The sequence below is a fragment of the Copadichromis virginalis genome, linkage group LG15 (genome assembly GCF_057382275.1).
Source record: "Copadichromis virginalis isolate Kocher_CV1m ecotype Utaka linkage group LG15, C_Virginalis_male_GT1.1, whole genome shotgun sequence".
NCBI classification, from domain to species: domain Eukaryota; kingdom Metazoa; phylum Chordata; class Actinopteri; order Cichliformes; family Cichlidae; genus Copadichromis; species Copadichromis virginalis.
In genome coordinates, this window is record NC_140632.1 from 33,211,684 (window position 1) to 33,232,640 (window position 20,957).

General features: G+C 39.8%; 1 protein-coding gene across 1 annotated transcript; it reads right to left on the bottom strand.

The window, feature by feature from the left end:
* Positions 1-401: 401 nt before the first annotated feature.
* On the bottom strand, positions 402-20,339 carry hsf2 (heat shock transcription factor 2). The gene is made up of 12 exons (XM_085432976.1): positions 19,965-20,339; positions 19,460-19,568; positions 13,750-13,877; positions 12,311-12,435; positions 11,484-11,559; positions 11,082-11,143; positions 9,810-9,888; positions 8,372-8,502; positions 6,932-7,219; positions 3,315-3,417; positions 2,416-2,482; positions 402-1,733 (listed from the first exon to the last, which is right to left on the bottom strand). The coding sequence occupies exons 1-12, from the start codon at positions 20,055-20,057 to the stop codon at positions 1,399-1,401; spliced, it is 1,596 nt and encodes a 531-aa protein (XP_085289102.1). The 5' UTR covers positions 20,058-20,339; the 3' UTR covers positions 402-1,398.
* Between the last annotated feature and the right edge of the window lie 618 nt (positions 20,340-20,957).

Genomic DNA, 20,957 nt, shown 5'->3' on the forward strand with positions numbered 1-20,957 from the left:
CTACACGTTTCTTTTCCAAATATTTATTTATAAGTGACTTATGTATGTATGTATGTATGTATATATATATGTATATATTGTACTATTCTTAGTTAGCGTATTGTCTGTCTTGTCTTAATGTTGGTTTAAAATGGAGCACTGTAACAAAAAATAATTTCCCCCAGGGATCAATAAAGTATTCTGATTCTGATAAATTTAAAAATGGTAGGTGGCTTCTTTCTTCAGTTAGCACATTCACAAAATGTTCAGAAAACTTGACCTCTGTCACTGAATTTGTAGTAGGAGCACCAACTGTACTGTGCCTCATTTTGGAGCTACTGTCTGCCCGGCCGGGTGATGATAAAACAGAAATCAAACTTCTCTATGATCTATGACCACCGTTCCAAAAAACACACTGACACTTACAACAACTCAACTTTATTGTTATATACTGCTAAAGGAATGCAGGACAGATTTCGCAATATATATTTTGTATGTCTCGTGTGTGGTCGGGTGGACACAGCGCATTCTTTCCACATCTATCATATCTGTAGCATGCACACATGCTAAAGCCACTCACATATTATCATCAAGATTTTTTCTGTCTGCAGTTCTGAGAATGAAAACTATGAGCTGACTGAAGGATTGAATATTATCCTCTGTTTCCGTTTTTAATCCAGTGTTTGCCCCAGTCCTCCAGAATTCAACTGAATGTAAATGTACAAGTTACTTTCCGAGGTGTTCCCTAAACAAAACACAATCCGCAGGAATGTTGCTTAATGAAAAGTCTAAGCTCTGTGCACAAACATTAAGCCAAATATAAACAAAAACTAGAATAAATAGATTATTAAATTATATACAACAGTTTACTGTTCATCCTCACTAAAGTTGTAGAAGCAAAACTGAAGCAGTTTTCTTTAGACTACAAAGACGCTGAAGGAGATGGAACGAAAGCCAATGTATTCTTCTGTCTGTGGATCCAGCAGCACAGAGATGAACAGAGCTTATACACAAGTGATTACAATGCCTCCACTTTGTGCCTTATTTTTACATTTGAGACCTTTGATTTGAAAAAAAAAATTCAAGTTCTAGAACTTGAAAGTAAAATGATCAGGTTTCAGAAATGTGGAAGTTCATTTAGCTCTTTGTGCCCCTCCCACAGATGACGAACACACCTTCCAGGATTTTCCTGGATTGTTTTCCTTACAGAACACAAAGAGAATGAGTATGGAGTAATCAGATGTGACTTTTGAGTGACTGACTATTACCCAAAGCCAAAGTCATAAATCTAAAAATGTGTCCAAACTGCAGCCGCGAAGATTTTCGCTTCATTTTCTGCTGTTTAAAAGAACTCCAGAGATGAGAGGAAGTATTAACATAACTGAGGGATACAGTCTGTGATTGAAGCAGTCTCGGTGTTCACACTCTGCTAAGCTGAACTGAATCAGCTTCAGGCCCAGCAGGACTCAGTTCACATAGGTAGAACAGGGTCTCCTCACTAGCTTCTGCCTCTGTCAGGGGCTCCAGGCGAATCAGCGAGCTGCGATGTGCCTGCTTCGACTCCAAGCTGGTGTCCACTATCTCTGATGACTTCTCAGCATCAATAGAAGCCACAGAGCTGGAAGAAGGCTCATGTTGGGTGCTTGAGGAGCCTGTGCTGCTGCCGTCTATGGCTAGATCCAGGTCTGGAGGAGGAATACAGCCATCGAGGAAAGCCAACAGAGGGCAGGTGGTGTACTGGATCAGCTGCTTATCTTGTGGGGGGAGCAACAAAAAACAAACTTTAAATATATCTGGTTCAATGAAGAAAAACACGTGAAACATCCTTTACTTTTCCTAACTTTATTAACAACATAACATTAATGATCATCTGCTCATGTCATAAAGAAAAGAGCTTCAAACAATCAACACTAACTAAACTTGTGAAATATTTGAATGTCTGCTCTCTGACGCCGATTTGGAGACACAATGTTGCAGGTAGAGAGAGTTGTTAATTAATTGTAATTTTAGATATTACTCCAAATCTTAATCAGCTGCTTATTAAATAAAACCAGCAAGTTCACACCACAGTGTGGGAAATAAAAGCTTAAATGGCATTATATGAAGTATCATTAACCCTAATAAAGTGTAATGTTTCAGTAGTATCATACCAAATTAAGTACTAATCTTAGGAAGATTGTTTTGCTTGTAACTGCTTATAACAGTCTGTATTACAGATTTACAGCACAAAACAGTGACGACTTTATAGCATTAACAATCAGTAATTGCCTACAGGATACTGAAAGTACATAGTTACTGTACATCTGTTGTATTGTAATTTAGAAAATAATGACATCCATATGCATCTAACTCATTTCAGCAGTACCTTTTGGATTTGCAATATATCCAATGGCTAATTTAAAACTATCTTTGGTTCATTGTGTAGTTTATCCTTACCTGTGTTATCTTCCTCACTCCTCCCTTTGCTCACCTCTGCTGTGCTCCCTTTGGAGGGCACATTCTCCTGAAGGGTGACATCACAAGACAGAAGCTTTAAAACAGACAAAAGCTAACAGCATAGATGTAAATTAGAAGTTAGAGAACAGATTTACATGTTCAAGAACAAATATTCTTACAGACAGGGAATGAGCTGCTGCCATATGTGGAACACTTGCAAGTGTCTCTGAGAAGAAAACTGGCACGTGCAGACTGGTGCAGCTGCAGTCTCTTCTTGCCGAGTGTGCAATCGACGCTATTAGTTTACCAGTCAATCTATGTTGCCACTCTCATCTATGGCCATGGCTTTTTGGTAGTGACTAAAAGAATGAGATTGTTGATACAAGCAGAGAAAAGAAGCTTGCTCTGTAGAGTATCTAGGCCAGATAGTGAAGAGGTTAGCAGCTTGGTCATTCAGGAAGGACTTAAAACAAAAGTCCTCCCTCCAATTGAAAGCCCTGAGATAACAGAGTCAGACACTTGACTAGAACCACCTCTTAGGTGAGGTGATTCAGGCATGTCGAAACTAAGAGGAGACACACTGGCAAGACTATGTCTCAGCCAACTTGGGAATGCCTCAGCGCCCCCTCCCCCAGAAGAGCTTGGAGGAGGTTGATGGGGAGAGGTAGGTTTGGCTTTCCTGCGTCCCAGAGATGGACAGGCAGCAGAAAATGAATGGGTGGCTCCTTCCATATTTTTACCTCAAAATACTCCCATTACATTACCTTTATAGCAGTGGAAGTACCAATGGTCAGCTTATCCAGTTTTGGATAACACATCTGATCAGTTTGACTAAGGCTAGAAACCACCAATGACCTAAGTGGGTGTTTATGATGTGTGTGTGTATAATGCTATCTTACCTCTTGAGTATCAAAATCAATGCCACACTGTTTTCCATAAAGCATGGCCTGGAAGTCCTCTAGACTGCAGTCAATACTATCCAGATAGTCCATGAGTTCCACCCTAACAAAAAAAGACAAATTCACACACGTTAAATAAAATGAATGAAATGGAACACCATATTCACATGATCACATGACCAACATGGAGTTGTAGAGTTAAAATGTGACAGCACTAGACACTTAAATGTACTACATGCCTGTTCAGCTGTCTAGAATTTGGGGAATTTGTGGTTCGCATACTGCACACAGCACACAGCACACAGCAAAGTATTTAAAATACTAAAAACAGCAACGCACATGCAATGCTTTTACAATGTTACATATGCATCTTGTGCATAATCAGCCCCCTTACAATGTTGCTTCCATGACTCTGTACAGACAGCATAAACACAGCAACATATACTGTCAGTATGGATGGGTCAATCCAGCTTGGAAGGTCAGAGCAAGGGTATGTGCTAATTAGCTAAGATAAGGTTCAGTGTAATCAGTGTTCTTGGGAAACTGTGCCTGACCAGTCTAACACATGACATTAACCATAACTGATTTCCAGTGAAAGTTTATATGGCTTGCCAAAAACAATCTGTGATTTGTGCTGCCTTGCAGAAAGTGGTACTGTTGTAGTGAAAGGGTTTGGAGAACTAAGTGGCTAATCCAAGGACAGGCTGGCTATGCAAGACACATCTCCTGGATGCACTGGTACGCATCTTCTGTGATGTATCCTCAGGTGTTTCAGGTCTCGCAACATCATACACCCTCGCCCAGGCGACCCAGCCGGGGGTGATCAGGCCCCAACTTGGTACCAGTAGCTGCCCATGGATCAGCCCTCTCAATCCACAGCCACCTTGTGGCTTTCTCTGCCGCTTTGTTCACAGCCTGGATGGCCCTCTTCTTGGCTGCCCCAGCCACTCCCAGTCGGCCTAGGACTTTGCAGAGTGATTGTCCTGCAAAGCCCCTACAACCCACTTCTATGGGCTCATAGATAGGGATGGGTATCGTTTAGGTTTTATCCGATACCGGTGCCAAATCGGTACTTTTGAAACGGTGCCGGTGCTCAAACGGTGCTCAAACCGGTGCTTAAAGAATGGAGAACACAAAATTGGTCCAAAAACCTCTCATGTTCAGCTGGTTTTTTGTAAAAAGATAACAATGTGTGCCTTTTCTGCAGCTATGGGGCATATATGGCATCACTCTTAGCTGGAAGCAGTGCTTAAACAATGGAAAAAACACAAACTTTGTCCTAAACCTCTCATGTTTAGCTGTTTTCCACTTTTTCTTTGGTCATTTTAGCCTTTTTGGCCAGGGTGAAGGGAGTATCTGCCATCAAACAAGAAGACAGCCGCATGTAGCTATGATGATGTTTGCTAGTTCACTTTACATGCATTAATGTAATAACGTGGTTAGCCTACTCAACGTAAATTACACACGAACATGAAGCTACTCACGCAGAGAAGAACGGCTGCCGCTGCATCATCATCCGTCATCATTTCTGCTACACTGGCAGGGCTAGGGGCCAGGACTCTCCTCTTCGGGGTTTTTGGGGGATATTGCTAACTCCGGGTCAGATAACAGGCAACCCACGCACAGTAGATGTGCTCGGTGTGAGGTCTCGCAGCAAGCTATCATACGGCGCATTTCTGGACTTTTAAAAAAACGCTATGCGTCGCCAGCTGTTTCATCGGATTTGAGGTGTTACCTCCTTTGACAGTATCACAGTATCAGCTTAAAGCACTTGTTGCAGGCTGCTGAGTTTGCATATTTTGCTGTGAAGTACAGCCAGACTTTTGACCGCTTCGCCTTGGACATTTTAATCTGTAGCTCTGCTCTAAAAGAACGCACGTACCTGGACCCGCCTACTATCCTCGGAAACGTAAAATTATTGGCTAGAAGTGTATCACAGCTCAGGAAAAAAAAAAAGCACCGAAATAAAGCACCGAAATGTGCGCTGCTTTTCGGTCTGGTTACTACCGTACCCATCCCTACTCATAGAAAGTCTTGCAGCCCCTTCCCCTGCAGTCCTGCACTAGTTCCTGGTACTTTGCGCGCTTTCTCTCGTTGGCCTCTTGGATCTGCTCTTACCAGGGCACTGTGAGTTCCAGCATGATCAGATGTTTTGAGGCATCAGAAATAATGATCATGTCTGGCCAGAGGGATGTTTTTACAATGTGCCGTGGGAACTTTAGCTGGTAAACAGCTAAAGAAACCCAGTATAAATAACTAGCAGGCAGAAAACGAAAGACTTTTTTTGGCCTCCACATGGACATTTCTATAACGCCTTGTTAAAGCTAAGACATTACATGTTACAAACATGGGAAGGGTGCATTTGATACTGCACATGTAATCCAATGATAGCTTTTAAATGTAACTTCTCGTGTAGTTCTCACTTGATATTAGGCTACTCGATATTTGGCTAGCAGAATTCCAGAGTTCATTTAAATTATTTGATTACCTGGGGCAGACCTAGCTTTAAAGCGTAGTTTACATATTTCAGAAACGTAGCGATCACTGTCCCGTGGAAACATCCAGTTGTGTGTCAACTATTTAGCTATTTTTGCACAGCCTGCTCCTGGGGTCTTGCCTGGTGTGGTTAACCCCAGCCTCTATCTACAGTTTACATGTGACGTCAGAGCTACTGGTGAGAAAAAAAACCAGTATCGTGCTCCTTTGCCCTCTAGCCATCCTTTGAACATATTTGAGACTTAGCCAAAATGCCAGCTATTGGATGGCCAGTGGAGAATATCTGGTTTATTCTCCTGGTGACCATCTCTCCGCTTCTTCAAGCAGGTGGCAAAGCCTGTGAGTGTTTGTTTGGCAGCTTCCAAGTCCTCAGGTATAGACAGCTTGCTGAACTTCTTAACAAGTGCACAAGACAACCCCAACAAGGTGGTTTTACAGGTGGTAGACACAGACCATCCTTCCCGACTAATTTTACTTGAGTTCTGCTTCTTGTTAAGTGTCCATTTCACTACTTGTAGCATGAGACGGTACCTGCAGCCCAGTAAAAGTGCTGTCTCATCTTTATATACACCATCACAAGACATTTTGATGTCACCCAGCATAATCTCAAGAATGTGCACAAGATAACAAAAGACAGCCCCCCCCCCCCCCAAAAAAAAGCATCTATCCAACGGCAAGACCAATGTCTGCTTCTTTGTGCAAAGAACAGGAGGAGCACTGCCAGAGGCCGACAAAATGACCTCTACCTGGCTACTAACATTCATGTTTCTTACCAAATCATCAGTAAAAGACTCACGAGGGCCACAAGGGTCCAACAACATTAGAGTGACCCATATTCACACACCAGTTTAACTGACTATGCATTACACTACAATGATCCCCCGCGTAGTTTGGAAGATCAGTTTTTCACACAGAAGGATCTGGGTCACAGAGTATCTTATAACCAAGGGATGACCTCAGTGTAACCAGTCAGCCATCAGTTCCACATCAGCTCAGTGCTCCATTTAAATGTTTTGTAAACATCTGAAAGGGATCGATAGTCTTATTTGAAAATAAAAGTCTCACAATCTAAACAACCAATGAAGCATCAATATTCAGTGAGAATTTCGGTTCAAACTTACTTCCCCAACAGGTTGATGTTCTGTGATATTGCTGCTCCATTCTCATTCAAGATGGAATCCATCATTTTCACGGGGTCCTCAAGACTCAGCACTGAGGGTTTATTAAGCTGTAGGGCACTACTAGTTGTTCCACTGCTGTCTAGAGTGCTGCTCCTCTGACCGTCATCTGCTGCGGCTGCCGACACAGCTTCAGTGTGTTTGAGGCCTTCTGTAATGGTGGTGCACACCTCTGTTTCAGCTGGAAGCACTGGACAGCTCTCGAGCTCTACTTCCACAATTTCGACATCGCTGAAGGAAAACATATAGAATATATTTAACTATATGAATATATTTAAAACTTAACCTAAACACAACTTTCTAAAGTCAGTGTATTGTCATTTTACTTAACTGGCAAAGACTTTATGGCACTGGTTGCCATATACATTACCAGTCTTTAAAGTAAAATATTTAGTGGGAAAATTAACACCACAATGTTGCAATAATATGCAAATTATTTCAAACCTGTATTGAATTGAAAAATGAACAAATGTTGAAAGTGAAGTGTGTTGTTTTCCTCTTTTTAAAATTTATTATCATTATTTAAAAAAATTTTTTTTTAGCAAAGCAACAATAACACAAGACAAGGACATACAAAAAGGAAAACAGGACGAGGTGAAAACGAGCCACAAGTGAAAAACCTCAATTTTTGGGACAACCAAAAGCAGCTGGTCGACTGATCCAAGGGCCCGCGAAGGAACAGAAATACATCAGAAAGATTTGCTAGGTATTTACCTGTTTTTCCTAATTGTACTGGAATCTGTGGACCTCATTTTTAACAATGAGTTTAATTCCAAATTATTTTCCTTATTTCACAAAGCTTTTTCAAACTGATTGGTTGCAAATAGATTTATAGTTCTGTCATTTTGTGCTTCACATTTGATTTCTTGTTTGGTGTGTTTTTTATTTGATGCATATGAAGCGATCATGCCATGCAGAACTGCTTTTTTAGTTTCCCAAATAAGTATTTGGGGAATCATTTATGTCCACCAAAGGATGTAATTGATGCATGCAATGGTGCATCACTCTTTACACTTTAAGTGTGACAAACATATTTAAAAAAACAAACAAACAAACAAACAAACAAAAAAAAAAAAACGGGGGGGGGGGGAATCAAATAGTTTTTCACACCACTGTAACTACTTCACAGCTACAAAGAGCTCAGCAAGTATGATGGGTCTTGTTTGGTAGCAACATGTCATGTAATGACACTATATAGATTGTATTGATGCAAACTGACTATTCCATTGTTCAGTGTAGCAGGTTGGAGTACCAATTCAACATCTTCAAAGGCACTTGACAGAGCAAAGCACACCTCTACTACAGCTGTTAAGATGTTACCATCTGATGTTATAAGGGCAGAATGCTAATGCCTTTCAAGAAGTCTTAGGTAAATCGTCTTACCCTTGCTCGTAGGCTTGTGACTCTTCTGTGATCTCCGACGTTACCTCTCCATCATTCTCAGGCAAGTCACAGATAATGACATCATCAGACAGCTCAGAACCCTTTACGCCATTGATACTACTGACAGAGGACTTAACACGGGGCACAGAGAGATTCATGACTTTAGAAAAGATTGTTTACAGAGCTCTTACAAGATGATATAATCAACATGCCAATGCTCAACTTTAGGACCACACACACACACACACACACACACACACACACACACACACACAGCAAGGTGAACAAAACCCTTAAAGCGGAACATTTCAACTTTAAATTGCAAAGAATTTGGGAATATCATCATCTGTTGTTCATAGTCTTAGATGAATGAAATCTGTACGCAGAGAAAAATATAAAAGCAAATTTTGAATAGTCAATAACTTTAGGCACTTAGAGCCACAGCCTCAAGAGTAGACAGTTCTGCTGTGGCAATCACTGCCTGCACAAGCACATCTGTGACCAACGGTCAGGGGCAGAGTTCTTCACTGCATCTACAAATACAACTTAAAACCTTAGTATGCAAAGAACAGCAAAACTGGGATCCATCCCAAAAAAAATAAATAAAACAAACTGTTTTGAATTTGTATTTGATCATTTAGTGTGACTACTGCTCAGGACGTCCAGCACACTTTCTATTAAATTAGAAGGTGAGTGATTCAGTCTGGCTCCTCTAGTTTGAGTCCCTGAACTACCCCAAAGCATCAGTTTATAGTGAGTGTGAGTGTTTGTGTGCTTGGCAAAGTACTTGGACAGAGAATGAAGTGCCTGTATGACAGGATTTGTGAATGGATGAATGAGGCTTGTAGTTATAAATATACTTCTCTTACTCTAATTTTACCAAAAAGTTAATAAATACATTCATTCTTACATGGAAAAACTCAGTACCTCTCTAAATTAATCAGACCATCAGATTAATTGAATTACAATCAGGACTTTCAAACTAAATGCCAAGAACCTGTGTCAACACAGGAAGCCAGTCGCTTGTCTTGTATTGCTTTGGTTTGGTTAGTTGCTGCAAATCAGCTACAGCAACATGCTGAAGACTAAGGCCAGCCACATAAAAAAACTACATATTAAAGAGACCCACAAGAGCAGCAGCTCGTGATTGACTTGTTAATGAGATAGTACTTGGTGTTGTTATCCTGAAATACACGTTACCATTGTGATTGTAAAATTAATTATGTTCAGTTAGATAAAATATTTGCAATGGCTAACATTATAGAAATTTTCATTTTTCTGCTGTGGTACAAAGTTGGGTATTGAGTTCAGAGTTACTGTATTGGTAATCATACAGGAAACATTTCTGGTATCACTAGACTTCTAATTTATTTAAGGCAGCACTTAAAAACAATACTTTTGAAAAGCATAATGTGAACAGTAACCATTCTTTACTGACCTGTTCAACACACACTTTGTCATCATAGATCTGGTGAATGAATTTGGGCTTCTTCCCATTGCCATTCATAAGAATGGGCCTGTTTAAAAACAAAGACAAAAACTGTGATATGGTAGTCCTTTGGAAAACATCTTTATTGTTAAAAGTTCTTATTTGTTGTACCATTGTATTTAATGGCCAACCCTTTGTTGAAAACCAAACTAATATTTTATGTCACTAGTAATCAATAAAAAAGCAGCTTTATCATTTGTATAATTTAAACTCACAAAAAGTTACACTTTGAAACACCTACAACAGTAACTTTATTAGTATGATATTAGTGTTATACTAGTGAATTATTTTTATCACATACGCCTTACATAAAACTGACAACCCCACTTCCAAAATGTAATTCAATTTTCTTTTGCCTCGAGGCGCCTTGTACAGTAAGTATAAATGCCCTACAATAATACAAAGAAAACCCCAACAATCATATAACCCCCTTTGAGCAAAGCCCTTTGAAACAGTGGGAAAGAAAAACTCCCTATTAACGGGCAGAAAACTCCAGCAAAACCAGGCTCAGGGAGGTGTGGCCATCTGCTGCGACCGGTTGGGATGAGGGGATGAAGACAATATGAAGACCAAAGATGAATATAACTAATAATTAAATGTAGAGGTGTATAAACACATAGTGAGTTTAGTCAAAAAGAAACCCTGCATCATGGGAATCCCCCAGCAGCCTAGACCTTTAGCAGCTTAACTAAGGAAGGATTCAGGATCACCTGATCCAGCCCTTACTATTGTATACTGTCAAAATGGAAAGTTTTAAGCCTAATCCTAAAAGTAGAGAGGGTGTCTGTCCTCAGTAGTCAACATCACTACAGGATTAGTCGTCTGCTTGCCCACCACTGGTGTCTCCAGTTGGTTAGCCATCACCAGTCTGTCTGTATCTGTAAGTACCACAGGATCCTAGCCTGGGGACCCTTACTGGAAACAGACGCCCTTTATCCACGAGCAGTCTTACTTACCGCTTACCACACAGTTTTTTTCCCCTCCCTAAATTACATCTTGACCGTTACTTTTGTTACTATTTATTTATCTTTAACACACAAGGTTTTTGGCAACTTATTAGTATAGGGGTGGTCAGGGGTGATTCCTTACTGTGCCAGTCTGCATGGGCAAGATACTAATTCCAAGTAAGCACTTACAGCAGAGCAGAAATGCATTATATCAGAACCAGTCCATTTACTATGTATAGCTACTTACTGTAAAGAATTAACACTGTAAACTCACCTTTTACGTTTTAAATTCAGGATGCGGTTGTTCTGCACCAATGTAACAATAAAATGGAGCAACTGAAAAAAAGACCAGTATGAAAAATTCAAGCCTGACATGAACACTTCATCGCTTTTCATCTCTGTATTTTTAATACATGCTGATAAAGGTTTTACGTCTGGCTGCTGAAAAATTAGGTGGTAAAAGAAACGGGATAAATCACTAAAAAACTTGTTTAGCTTTCAATGTACCAAGTAATTAGAAAGAGTCTTTTAATAACATATCAACAACATAACATGAATAATAAGGCATAATATTATGACATTTATTACAAAAGAAGTTCAACTTTAAATTCAGTATAATCTAATGAAGATACAATCATAACTTATGAATACAGTTCCAAATCATATGACTGCTGACCTTTTTGATGAGCTGTTGTTGGTGGGCATGTTTCTGTCTCAGATCTGATAACTCTCGCCACAGAGACTCGTTCTCTCTGAAAAATACGATTTTTGCAGTCAACAGATTGGACTACAGGACCAGCTGTCACCTGTAAGATTCAGTATTCGATTACACAGTCTTGCATTCATGTAAGAATTCCTTCCTGATACACTGATCAAACACAATCGGGTTATTACATCTCAAATCAGCACGAGCTTACTGCTCAACTCTCTCTGATCTGCATAACAATTTTAATGGAACATATATAGTTTATCTATTTTAACTTCAAATATAAAACACTTTAAGAGATGTGTTTTCATGCCTTTGTTCTGGCACAAACAGGAATATCTCAAAGGTATATTTTTTGACTTATTTCTCCTAAATTACAGGTCCTGGTGCATTTTGATAGCAGGAAAGACGAGTGAAAATTACAGGCTTTTATGCGCAATGGCCATTGAGATGTTCACTTTGAAACACTGCCAATGTGCAAAAAAGAAACAATGTTTTAAAAGTGGATGGAACAATTTAACTTTCTGGTGAGAAACCTGTTATTTAGTTGGGTGTTACTTTAACATGTAACTACCACTTCATCCAGCAGGCTACACGACCAAGCTCTGTGATTGACGGTGACCTGTTCAGAACATACATAGTGTCAGGTGTGATAGGTTTCTGTATTTTTGTTGTGTTAAAAAAATGATACCAATAACAATAAGAAATACAAATGACTATTTACTGACCAAAACCTTTACATGCAACTTCTCCAGATGTGTTGGTTTGCATCTGTTGGTTTAAAGCCCTACACTCACCTCTTGAGTGTTGCCAACAGGGCATCGATGTTCTCCTGTTTGCTGTGAACACTTTGAACACTTGCCAAAATCTTGGTCAGGTCTTCCTGTCGAATCTTGTTGTCCTCTGGTCGAGCATTAGAAACCTGAAAAACATAAAGCATGACTAAGTCTTGTGCTTAAAGGACAGCAAAGTTGTGATCTGCCACAATGGATCAGAAGACTGAGCAGATGGTTTCATCAACAAACTCTCTCTGAGATGATTTAGCACAGCTGAGACTATTTGCGAAGTAACAGTTGTTACTGTCGTCCTTGTAATGACACTAAACAAATAGAGGGGTCCAAATGTGACTGTGGTATAGGCTAAATGTAAAAAAAAAAAAAAATTTTGGAATGACATTTGAATTTTCTGACTGAAAATCATTTTTTGATTCAGAAAAAAAGGAAATGGTTTGCAAAATACTTTGTTCCATATTTACTTCCTAAAACAAGGCAGCATTTCAATCGACTGGAGCTTCTTAACACATGGTTGTGTATGATAAATGGAAATGGACTGGTTCTTATATAGCGCTTTTCTACCCCGAGCACTCAAAAACACAACTTGCCTCATTCACACCAGCGCCTCTTTCTACACTATCAGAGTCTGGCTGCACGTTGCATTACCATTTTCTGGAAATCCCCCAGAGATCAGGAAAAAAACAAAACATGGGTGCTGGCCAGCGGTACTCCTCAGCCTCCTAGTAGATGCACCTATGGTATCAATTTCAAAATCTTACATCGCTTTGTTAGCAATCACCTGATTTTCAGAAAACTTGAATTCTGACCTTGACCTTGAGGTCGAGGTCACTAAGATTTTAACTGCTCCATGATTTTTAGTAGATGCATCTATGGCATCAATTTCAAAACCCTAGGTGACTTCCTTCTTGGGTTATTGCATTCACAAATTGGCGTGTCCATGTTGCCAGCCTGCCCCGCAGGGTGACAATATCACATGAGCTTTTCACAGCTGAAGGGTAAAAACGTTTGTTCCTTATGCTACTAAGGATTATACCCTCTTATGTTACTCTTCACTGTTTTACAGTTAGTGGAAAAATGTCAGAACTCTCATATCATGGAACTGTAGTTCAGCAGCCTCAGTTTATCAGTAAGAAGCACACAATTTCAAATGGACTAAAACAAATTCCCTGACAAACTTGAAAGTGTCTTCTCTCAACCTAACTAGAAGACAATGGAAGCTGTCATTTGCATCTTACATTTAGACTCCTAATGAAATTGTATACATTTGAAAAATATGATGGTGAAGGTCAGGAGGTTTCCAAGGAGCAGGAGGATGTTTTTGACAAACAACAATCAATTTTTTAAGTCATCAAGGTTTGGGACTCATAGATACTGGCAGCTGTCTGAATCATGGGGGTAACTTTAGCTACATTTTTACATGACACAATGGTGGAAGACACCACCTTCCTCTTGATGTTCTCCAACAGATCATCTTGTCCTTGTCTGAAGTAGGGGTGCTGAAATTCCACTGGACCGTCTCTCTCCTGTTTCACAATGCCTGTATCAATGTGCATCACCTTACGGAATCCATCTACACACAGACACAAAGAACAGGGAAGAAAAACAAACAATCAATTGACCCTGGATTTCAAGTATATATACAGTATACTGACACTTGTACAGTCATACGATCAAAAACCAAAAACTTAAAATTATATCATAGATTTCAGTGTTTTGTGACTTTTGCCCCCTCTAAGTCCATAGCTTGTAGTCACGTGACTGACTCGATGCCTGGTGGGAGCTCCACTAATTACCCTATTATTCTAAGGTATTTACCTTACAGTATAAAAACAAAAGCAAGTGCTGCTGTGATTTGGACGATAGAAATAAAATAAAATTTTGTTGAATTTATTAAAAGTTAACAGTTTGAAAGACAAAATATTTTTACTATATGAAGGTGATTCTCAAAGAGCTATGAGCTGAAAAGTTGGCAGGATCGGGTGCAGCATTTCTTTTAAGAATAAAAAAAAAAAAAAAAAAAATCTAAATTTGAGAAAACTGGACAAGTGACCCGAGGACACTCGCTCAGGGGAAGAGCCACCACTGAGACCCACAGGAGACCCGCCCAGTTCCAATAATTCACTCCATGGATGATACACTCAGCCTTTGACCACGTGATGAAAACTGATGGTCAAACGGTGCGCCCTGATGGAACGCTGACAATGGCCATATGGCACATTACAACCCAATGGCTGGTTGTTGTTACAGCAACACGGCCAAGCGTCCCTTGATGTTATTAGTATGCGACACAAACGCTACAACAAAGGTGGACGTCGAGGCGATGAGTTACCTGCTGCTCGCTATGTGGCTTTTTGTCAGATGACCACAGCATTGTTTTTCTTGCCATTTTCCTTGTTGCTGGGTTTCAAAAATGGCAGCTTTGATTTTTGAGAACAAGACTCTCTCATGACTCATCGAGTGACGCCACTGATTAGCCAATGGGTGGCATGGAGTCTTTTTACACCAGATTTCAGTACCTTCTCAGATCACTTTGGAGGTACTATTTTAGTACCTGGTACCAGGTACTATGGCCTAACCCTGAATACAATGGCATTTAGAAACATGCCCTGCCCTACAGGTTAAAAGACAAAACATAAAAGACAAAACTGTTCAGAAAGAATTGGTAGAAATGCTGAAAATGGGAGTCACAGAACTGTCACACAGTGCCTGCTGTAGTCCCGTGATTCTAGCCAATTTTATTGTTACATTGGTGCAGAACAACCGCATCCTGAATTTAAAACGTAAAAGGTGATTTTACACTAGGGCTGGGCCATATTATACCGTTCACGGTAATACCGGTATAATGTTAGACAACGATAGGAAAATGAAGTATCGCGATAGAATATGAGTAAAACGCGCATGCGCAGTGCCTTTGTTTTCATACGCACATGGCCGATTGTTGAGTGAAACAGATGAACCAGAATTGGTTTGTAAAAATGGTGCAACTTCAGTGATGTGGAACTGGTTTGGTGTTTGTCCGTCAGATACACGACAAAGCACATTTTTTTGCAGAACATGCAAGCGGCCGTTGTTATTGTCGTATTTGTCGGACTAAGATGCTCTTTAGTCTGGTAGTAATCTGAGTCCTAAACTCCGTATGCTTCAGGTCAAACAACACTGCAGCATCACTGAGAGTTAAAAACTGTCTAAATTCTTTCATCTTTAATAAAACGATCAGCATTGCTGCTTTACCAGGTGTAACTATGAAGTTTAACTTCCAGGCATCCATGAAAACAAAAGTTATTACATTTAACGGAGTTAGAAGTTAGCAGGAAGCTAGCGGAACTTAGCTCGCTAGTTACCTAAGCATGATATTGCATGTTCTGACTGAGAGATTTCTGAAAAAATTCAAACGTACAGCTCTGCTATCACTTCCAACATAAATGAAGACAGGAAACTAAACAGCAGTGACGTTTGTAGGGTTACTGAAGTTGGGCTAACTGGTATATAATGATGTGCTACGTGATCGCTAGCGACACAGCTATGTTAGCATAACATAAACAGTGAAGCTGGAGGACGAACACTAACACTTTTCCACTTATAAAAGTTAACGTTAAAGTTCCTGATAGTTAGAGACAAATGCAATCGCATGGCAGGATGCTGTAAATGGACCAAACTTCAGTCAGGAGAACAACTGAGATAATTCATCCACAATACGAGGTTAGTCATTAATATACTGCAACAACATGGGAATAGCGCAGCTGCCAGAGAATTCAACATTAATGAATCAATGGTACAGAAGTGGAGGAAGCAAGAAGAATGAGTTTAATAAAGTTTGATTTATCTGACTGCTTTGTTTCGCTTAATGTGCCTTATAATCCCGTGCACCTTATGGTCCGAAAAATACGTACTGCACACTGCAGTTTAATGTTGCAAAGCACCTCTTTTTAACTTCAGTGAATATTATACATGGTTATGCTCAGGATATGTCAGCCCATTTCTACTGGAAATGCCTTTTGGTTAAACTTTCAGCAAGGAATTTGCATTTGCACTGTTAAATTTTTATAAAGCTTTAATGTACATAAAAACCAGCTTCTTGTTTAAGTGAAAATAAATGGAAGGTTGTCTTTTTGTGCTAGTAATGTTGTGGAGTTGTATTTTGTCTCGCATCAATTATATCGTCAGTTATATCGTTATTGCAAATTTTCAAATATATATCGTGATAAATACTTTTGGCCATATCGCCCTGCTCTAGTTTACAGTGTTAATTCTTTACAGTAAGTAGCTATACATAGTAAATGGACTGGTTCGGATATAATGCATTTCTGCTCTGCTGTAAGTGCTTACTTGGAATTAGTATCTTGCCCATGCAGACTGGCACACTAGCCAGTGACTGAGCATGGCACTGAATAGATTGTCTCCTAGGAAGCAGGTAATACTTGCAATATGCCATGTGGTTACTATACTATCCAGCAGTCTCTAAAATTATCCCAAGTGATAAGGAAATGAGACTAGGAGTGAAATAATACATCATACTGATTGCTTTTGCAATAAGGTCAGGGCTCGCAAAATCGCTAGCCCGACGTCCCAGGGCTAGCGATTTTTCCAGTCGGGCTACCAAAATCTCTCTCTGCCCTGCCCGTTGGGCTATTGTAGGAAGGAAAAATATATGTCAATGCTTTTGCATTCTTTCGGAAATGTAGCTGGGTAATTATGTCATTGGCATCGGTGAGCCACTGTCAATATGTGACATATTGAAATCGCGTTTGAATTTGCGCTTGTTTTTTGCTTTCACTTTGCAATTGCGCGAACTGTGTATAGAGAGCGACAGTACTGTTTGGTGAATGACGATAATTTGCGCACCAATTCCTCTGACATCGTCTTATCAATCGTTAGCTTACTATGCAAACATGACAAGTGAAATCTCCCGCAGCTTAAACATGTGCACAGAGAATCGCTGAGCGTTATGTGAGTGCGTGTGTAAAAGCAGCAGGATATATATTTTAGTTCTGCTGAGCCAAATAAGACAGGTCAGGGTGAAGAAGTGACAGCCAAAGAAAAGCTTACCACAAAACGGAAAAGTTATGACAAATCAGACTATAAGGCAAAAAAAAAGTGCAGCTTTATGGTTTCATGGACAAAAGAATTTCTGTGGCTGCAATATGACAAGCTAAATAACCAGGGGTGCACATAAGTGGTCCGCAGGTGCGCATTCGCTGTCAAAATAAAAAATGCGCACAAGATAAGAAGTTGCAACGCGTGTTTGCGTACATAGGATTTTCTGGAGGAGGACAGACATTTGTTTAGAACTCTTAAAGATATCGAAGAAGCTCCTTTAAGATAAGATAAGATAAGATAAGATAAGATAAGATAAGATAAGATAAGATAAGATAAGATAAGATAAGATAAGATAAGATAAGATAGAACTTTATTAATCCCTCGGGTGGGTTCCTCTGGGAAATTCGACTTCCAAAAAGCACAGCAACGACCGAAGTCATTTTTAAGCAATTACTGTGATGTTCCTCCACCTCCAAAGAAATGTCAGAAGGAGTCCGAACCACAAAAGAAGCACGTATTCTCGGAAAAGTGGTTGCAGGAGGTGAGCTGGCTTCAAACAAACGATGAACGCACAGAGATGTGGTGCAGAATGTGCCGTGAAAATCCCACTCTAGCGGACAAAAACAGTGCTTTTTATATGGACGCAAACGCACGTTGCAACTTCTTATCTGGTGCGCTTCTTTTATTTTGACAGCAAATGCGCACATGCGGACCACTTATGTGCACCCGTGTAAATAACATAATGTTCTGCCGGGTGTGTTGTTGGTTTTCCCTCGATTTCTGAGTCGACAAGCGCCTTTGTTACTGGGACCAGTCATTTTAAGAAAGGCCCCCATTAGAACCCATGAGAAATGCAAGAAATGCATTATTGCTCAGTCTGCAATATCTTTCCCAGAACAAACACCAATTGCAAATAACATACTAAAAATAAACCTGAAAATCAGTTTAAAACAGCGTACTATGTTGAAAATAGTGAACTACCACTGGCAAAATTTAGCAGTCTTTGCAAACTTCAAAAAGCAAATGGCCTAGATCTTGGTTCCACTTGCCTCTTACCCGTGACTTCAGTGGAAATGTCAAATTCAGGATCTGACACAGACTGATTCATGTCCTACACAGTTCTTACAAGTTCATAGAAGTTTCTGTTCAATCAGAACCAAGTATTTGAGTTGATGATTGTAATTTTTATACAATGTTGTAATTTGTGTTTCAACAATTTTTTGATTAATGTTTTGTTTCCTTTACAATATTATACTTTAATGTATAATATTGTAAAGGAAACAAAACATCAATCAAAAAATTGCTCTCTTTTTTATTCGGGCTACTTAAATTTATTTTGGGCTACCAAAATTGAAGAGTCCCTGCCCGAAGGGCTACCAGGGATTTTGAAATTTTGTGAGCCCTGAAGGTCATGGATAAGATGAAGCAAAATACGTTGTTGTTGTTTTTTTAATGCAACTGCTCTAAAAACACTACCCTATCAGTTTCACTTACTTAACACTTCATTAACCTTTATAAGGGGGTACCTACAAAAAAGGAGGACAAACGGAATGCCGTCATAAAGCTATTGTGATATGTCACAGAACAACAGTTTCAGGGACAACTTCACCAACAAGGTGCATGGAGTATCTGAAAGACTGAAGCTCACGCTACACTTGTAGTGAAGCCAACAGCTTTATTACGACCATGGCATGTGACTCTGATAAATGCCACAGGACATAAGTTGATGTATCGCAGCCTACTCCATGGTTCCCACCCTAAATCTGACTATAATAACTTAAAATGTGAAAAAACAAAGGCATATAACAAACAACTGTGAAAGTAATCTACAAATTAGTTGTAATCAATGGCGGTCTTGATATTGTCCATGCATTTTTGCTAGGTGGTCTAGTGGATGGGTGTTTAAACAATAACCTGATTGTGATCTTTGCACAGAAATGAATGAAGTGAACTGACATGTGTGTTACTACTTACAAAGCACCTGCGTAGCTGTCTAATACACAAAAAGCCAAATTCAAACAAACTTCTTCAGCAGAAAAAAGGACACCTTTCAGAAGCAGAATGCGTTTGCTTTGACAGCTACGGACCAAGATGAGGTAACGAAAGCATTCTTACACATGTTGAGCTGCCTGATGAAACTGGCCATGTTATTGTGCTTGAAAAACTTGGGGAGGATCTCTTTGGCGAAGCGCTGCTCATCCAAAACTAGAAAGCTGTTGCCCTCCTGGAAAAAAAAAATCAACACTACGACAGTGAGAACGCACCTTCAAGGACAACTGGAACTATTTTAGCGTGTACGTAATTACACACAAACACAATTATCAACCTGTAGAGGCCAAAATTTGAAACTAATCCTCGCATGCAGGGACTGGTTCTGTATGCGTAGGCTAGCTAAGCAGCAGACACGCAGCAAAGAAAAATTACTGGCTAGCTAATAGTTTGTTTTTAGCTTTGCACAATGCAATTTGTCGAATACATGTTATGAAAATCAAGGATGATCACATCCTGTTGTTAATTTTGATTACCGTTTTTTAAATTAAGGTTATTCTCGCTAGCTAAATGTTTTGTTTGCTTTGGCATTTAAAACTAGCATGCTAGCTGTATGCAGCTTTAACTTTACCTGACTCCAGCAAATAAATTCATTGGTGTCTGTGTCCTCGACCAACGTCCACAATTTAGTGAGGAAAGCTGGGACATTCGAGTTGTGTTTCATATTGCCAATTTAACGACAGGTACACTTCGAAATTTAAAAACCGTAATATAAGGTTTGTTTTGTAGCCTATAAAAACGCTGGTCAAGTCTTGCTTTAAGGAAAACGCCAATGGCGTACAACTTCCGGTTCTAGTAAGCAGGAGCTGATTGGTCAAAAACGATTTTACGTAAGCCTTCTCACGTGGAGTTTCATGCAAACAAAAGAGAGGCTTTGCACATCGGTCTCCGTCAAGTCCCTCGTTTACTTTTTTAAGGGGGGGTTCCAGACTCTACTCGGAAATCTCGATTGGTCCCGCAAACGTGTCCGTCCATGTACACGTTTCCGATAGGACGGGGAGGGTGCGGGGATCACCCAGCCCGTGCTCACGTGCAATCCAGCGGCGGAGCCAGGAAATTCTCAGTGGGGTGGTCAGGATGGATCGCTGGCATACATGTTTCACAACCACCACACACCTGCAATATTTGGAATGCAGGTAGTGGTGAAAAAGATCAAATAACTGTTGTACTTATATCGTGCAGATAAAATAACAAAGAACCATGCACTATACAAATGTAGCACAATTTACAGACAGTTGTAGTGTGTGTGTGTCACTACTGTTCTGAGAGGAGATTTCCTTAAAGAGCAATGAAAAGTTATTCATTCATTCACAAACAAAAAAGAAAATCAAAGTACATTCTGGTATCAGTACCAGAATGTACCTGAGAATAAATGAATAAGTGTCATGAAACATGGTGTATTTTGATTAATAGTACTACTGTGGTTGTTGCATATTATTGGAGTAGATGTTTATACGGCGAGCTGTCCAGGGTGCACCCCACCTCTGACCTTATGGCAGCTGGGATAGGCTCCAGTTGTGACCATGAAATGGATAAGTGGAAGAGAATGGATGGATGGAAGTTA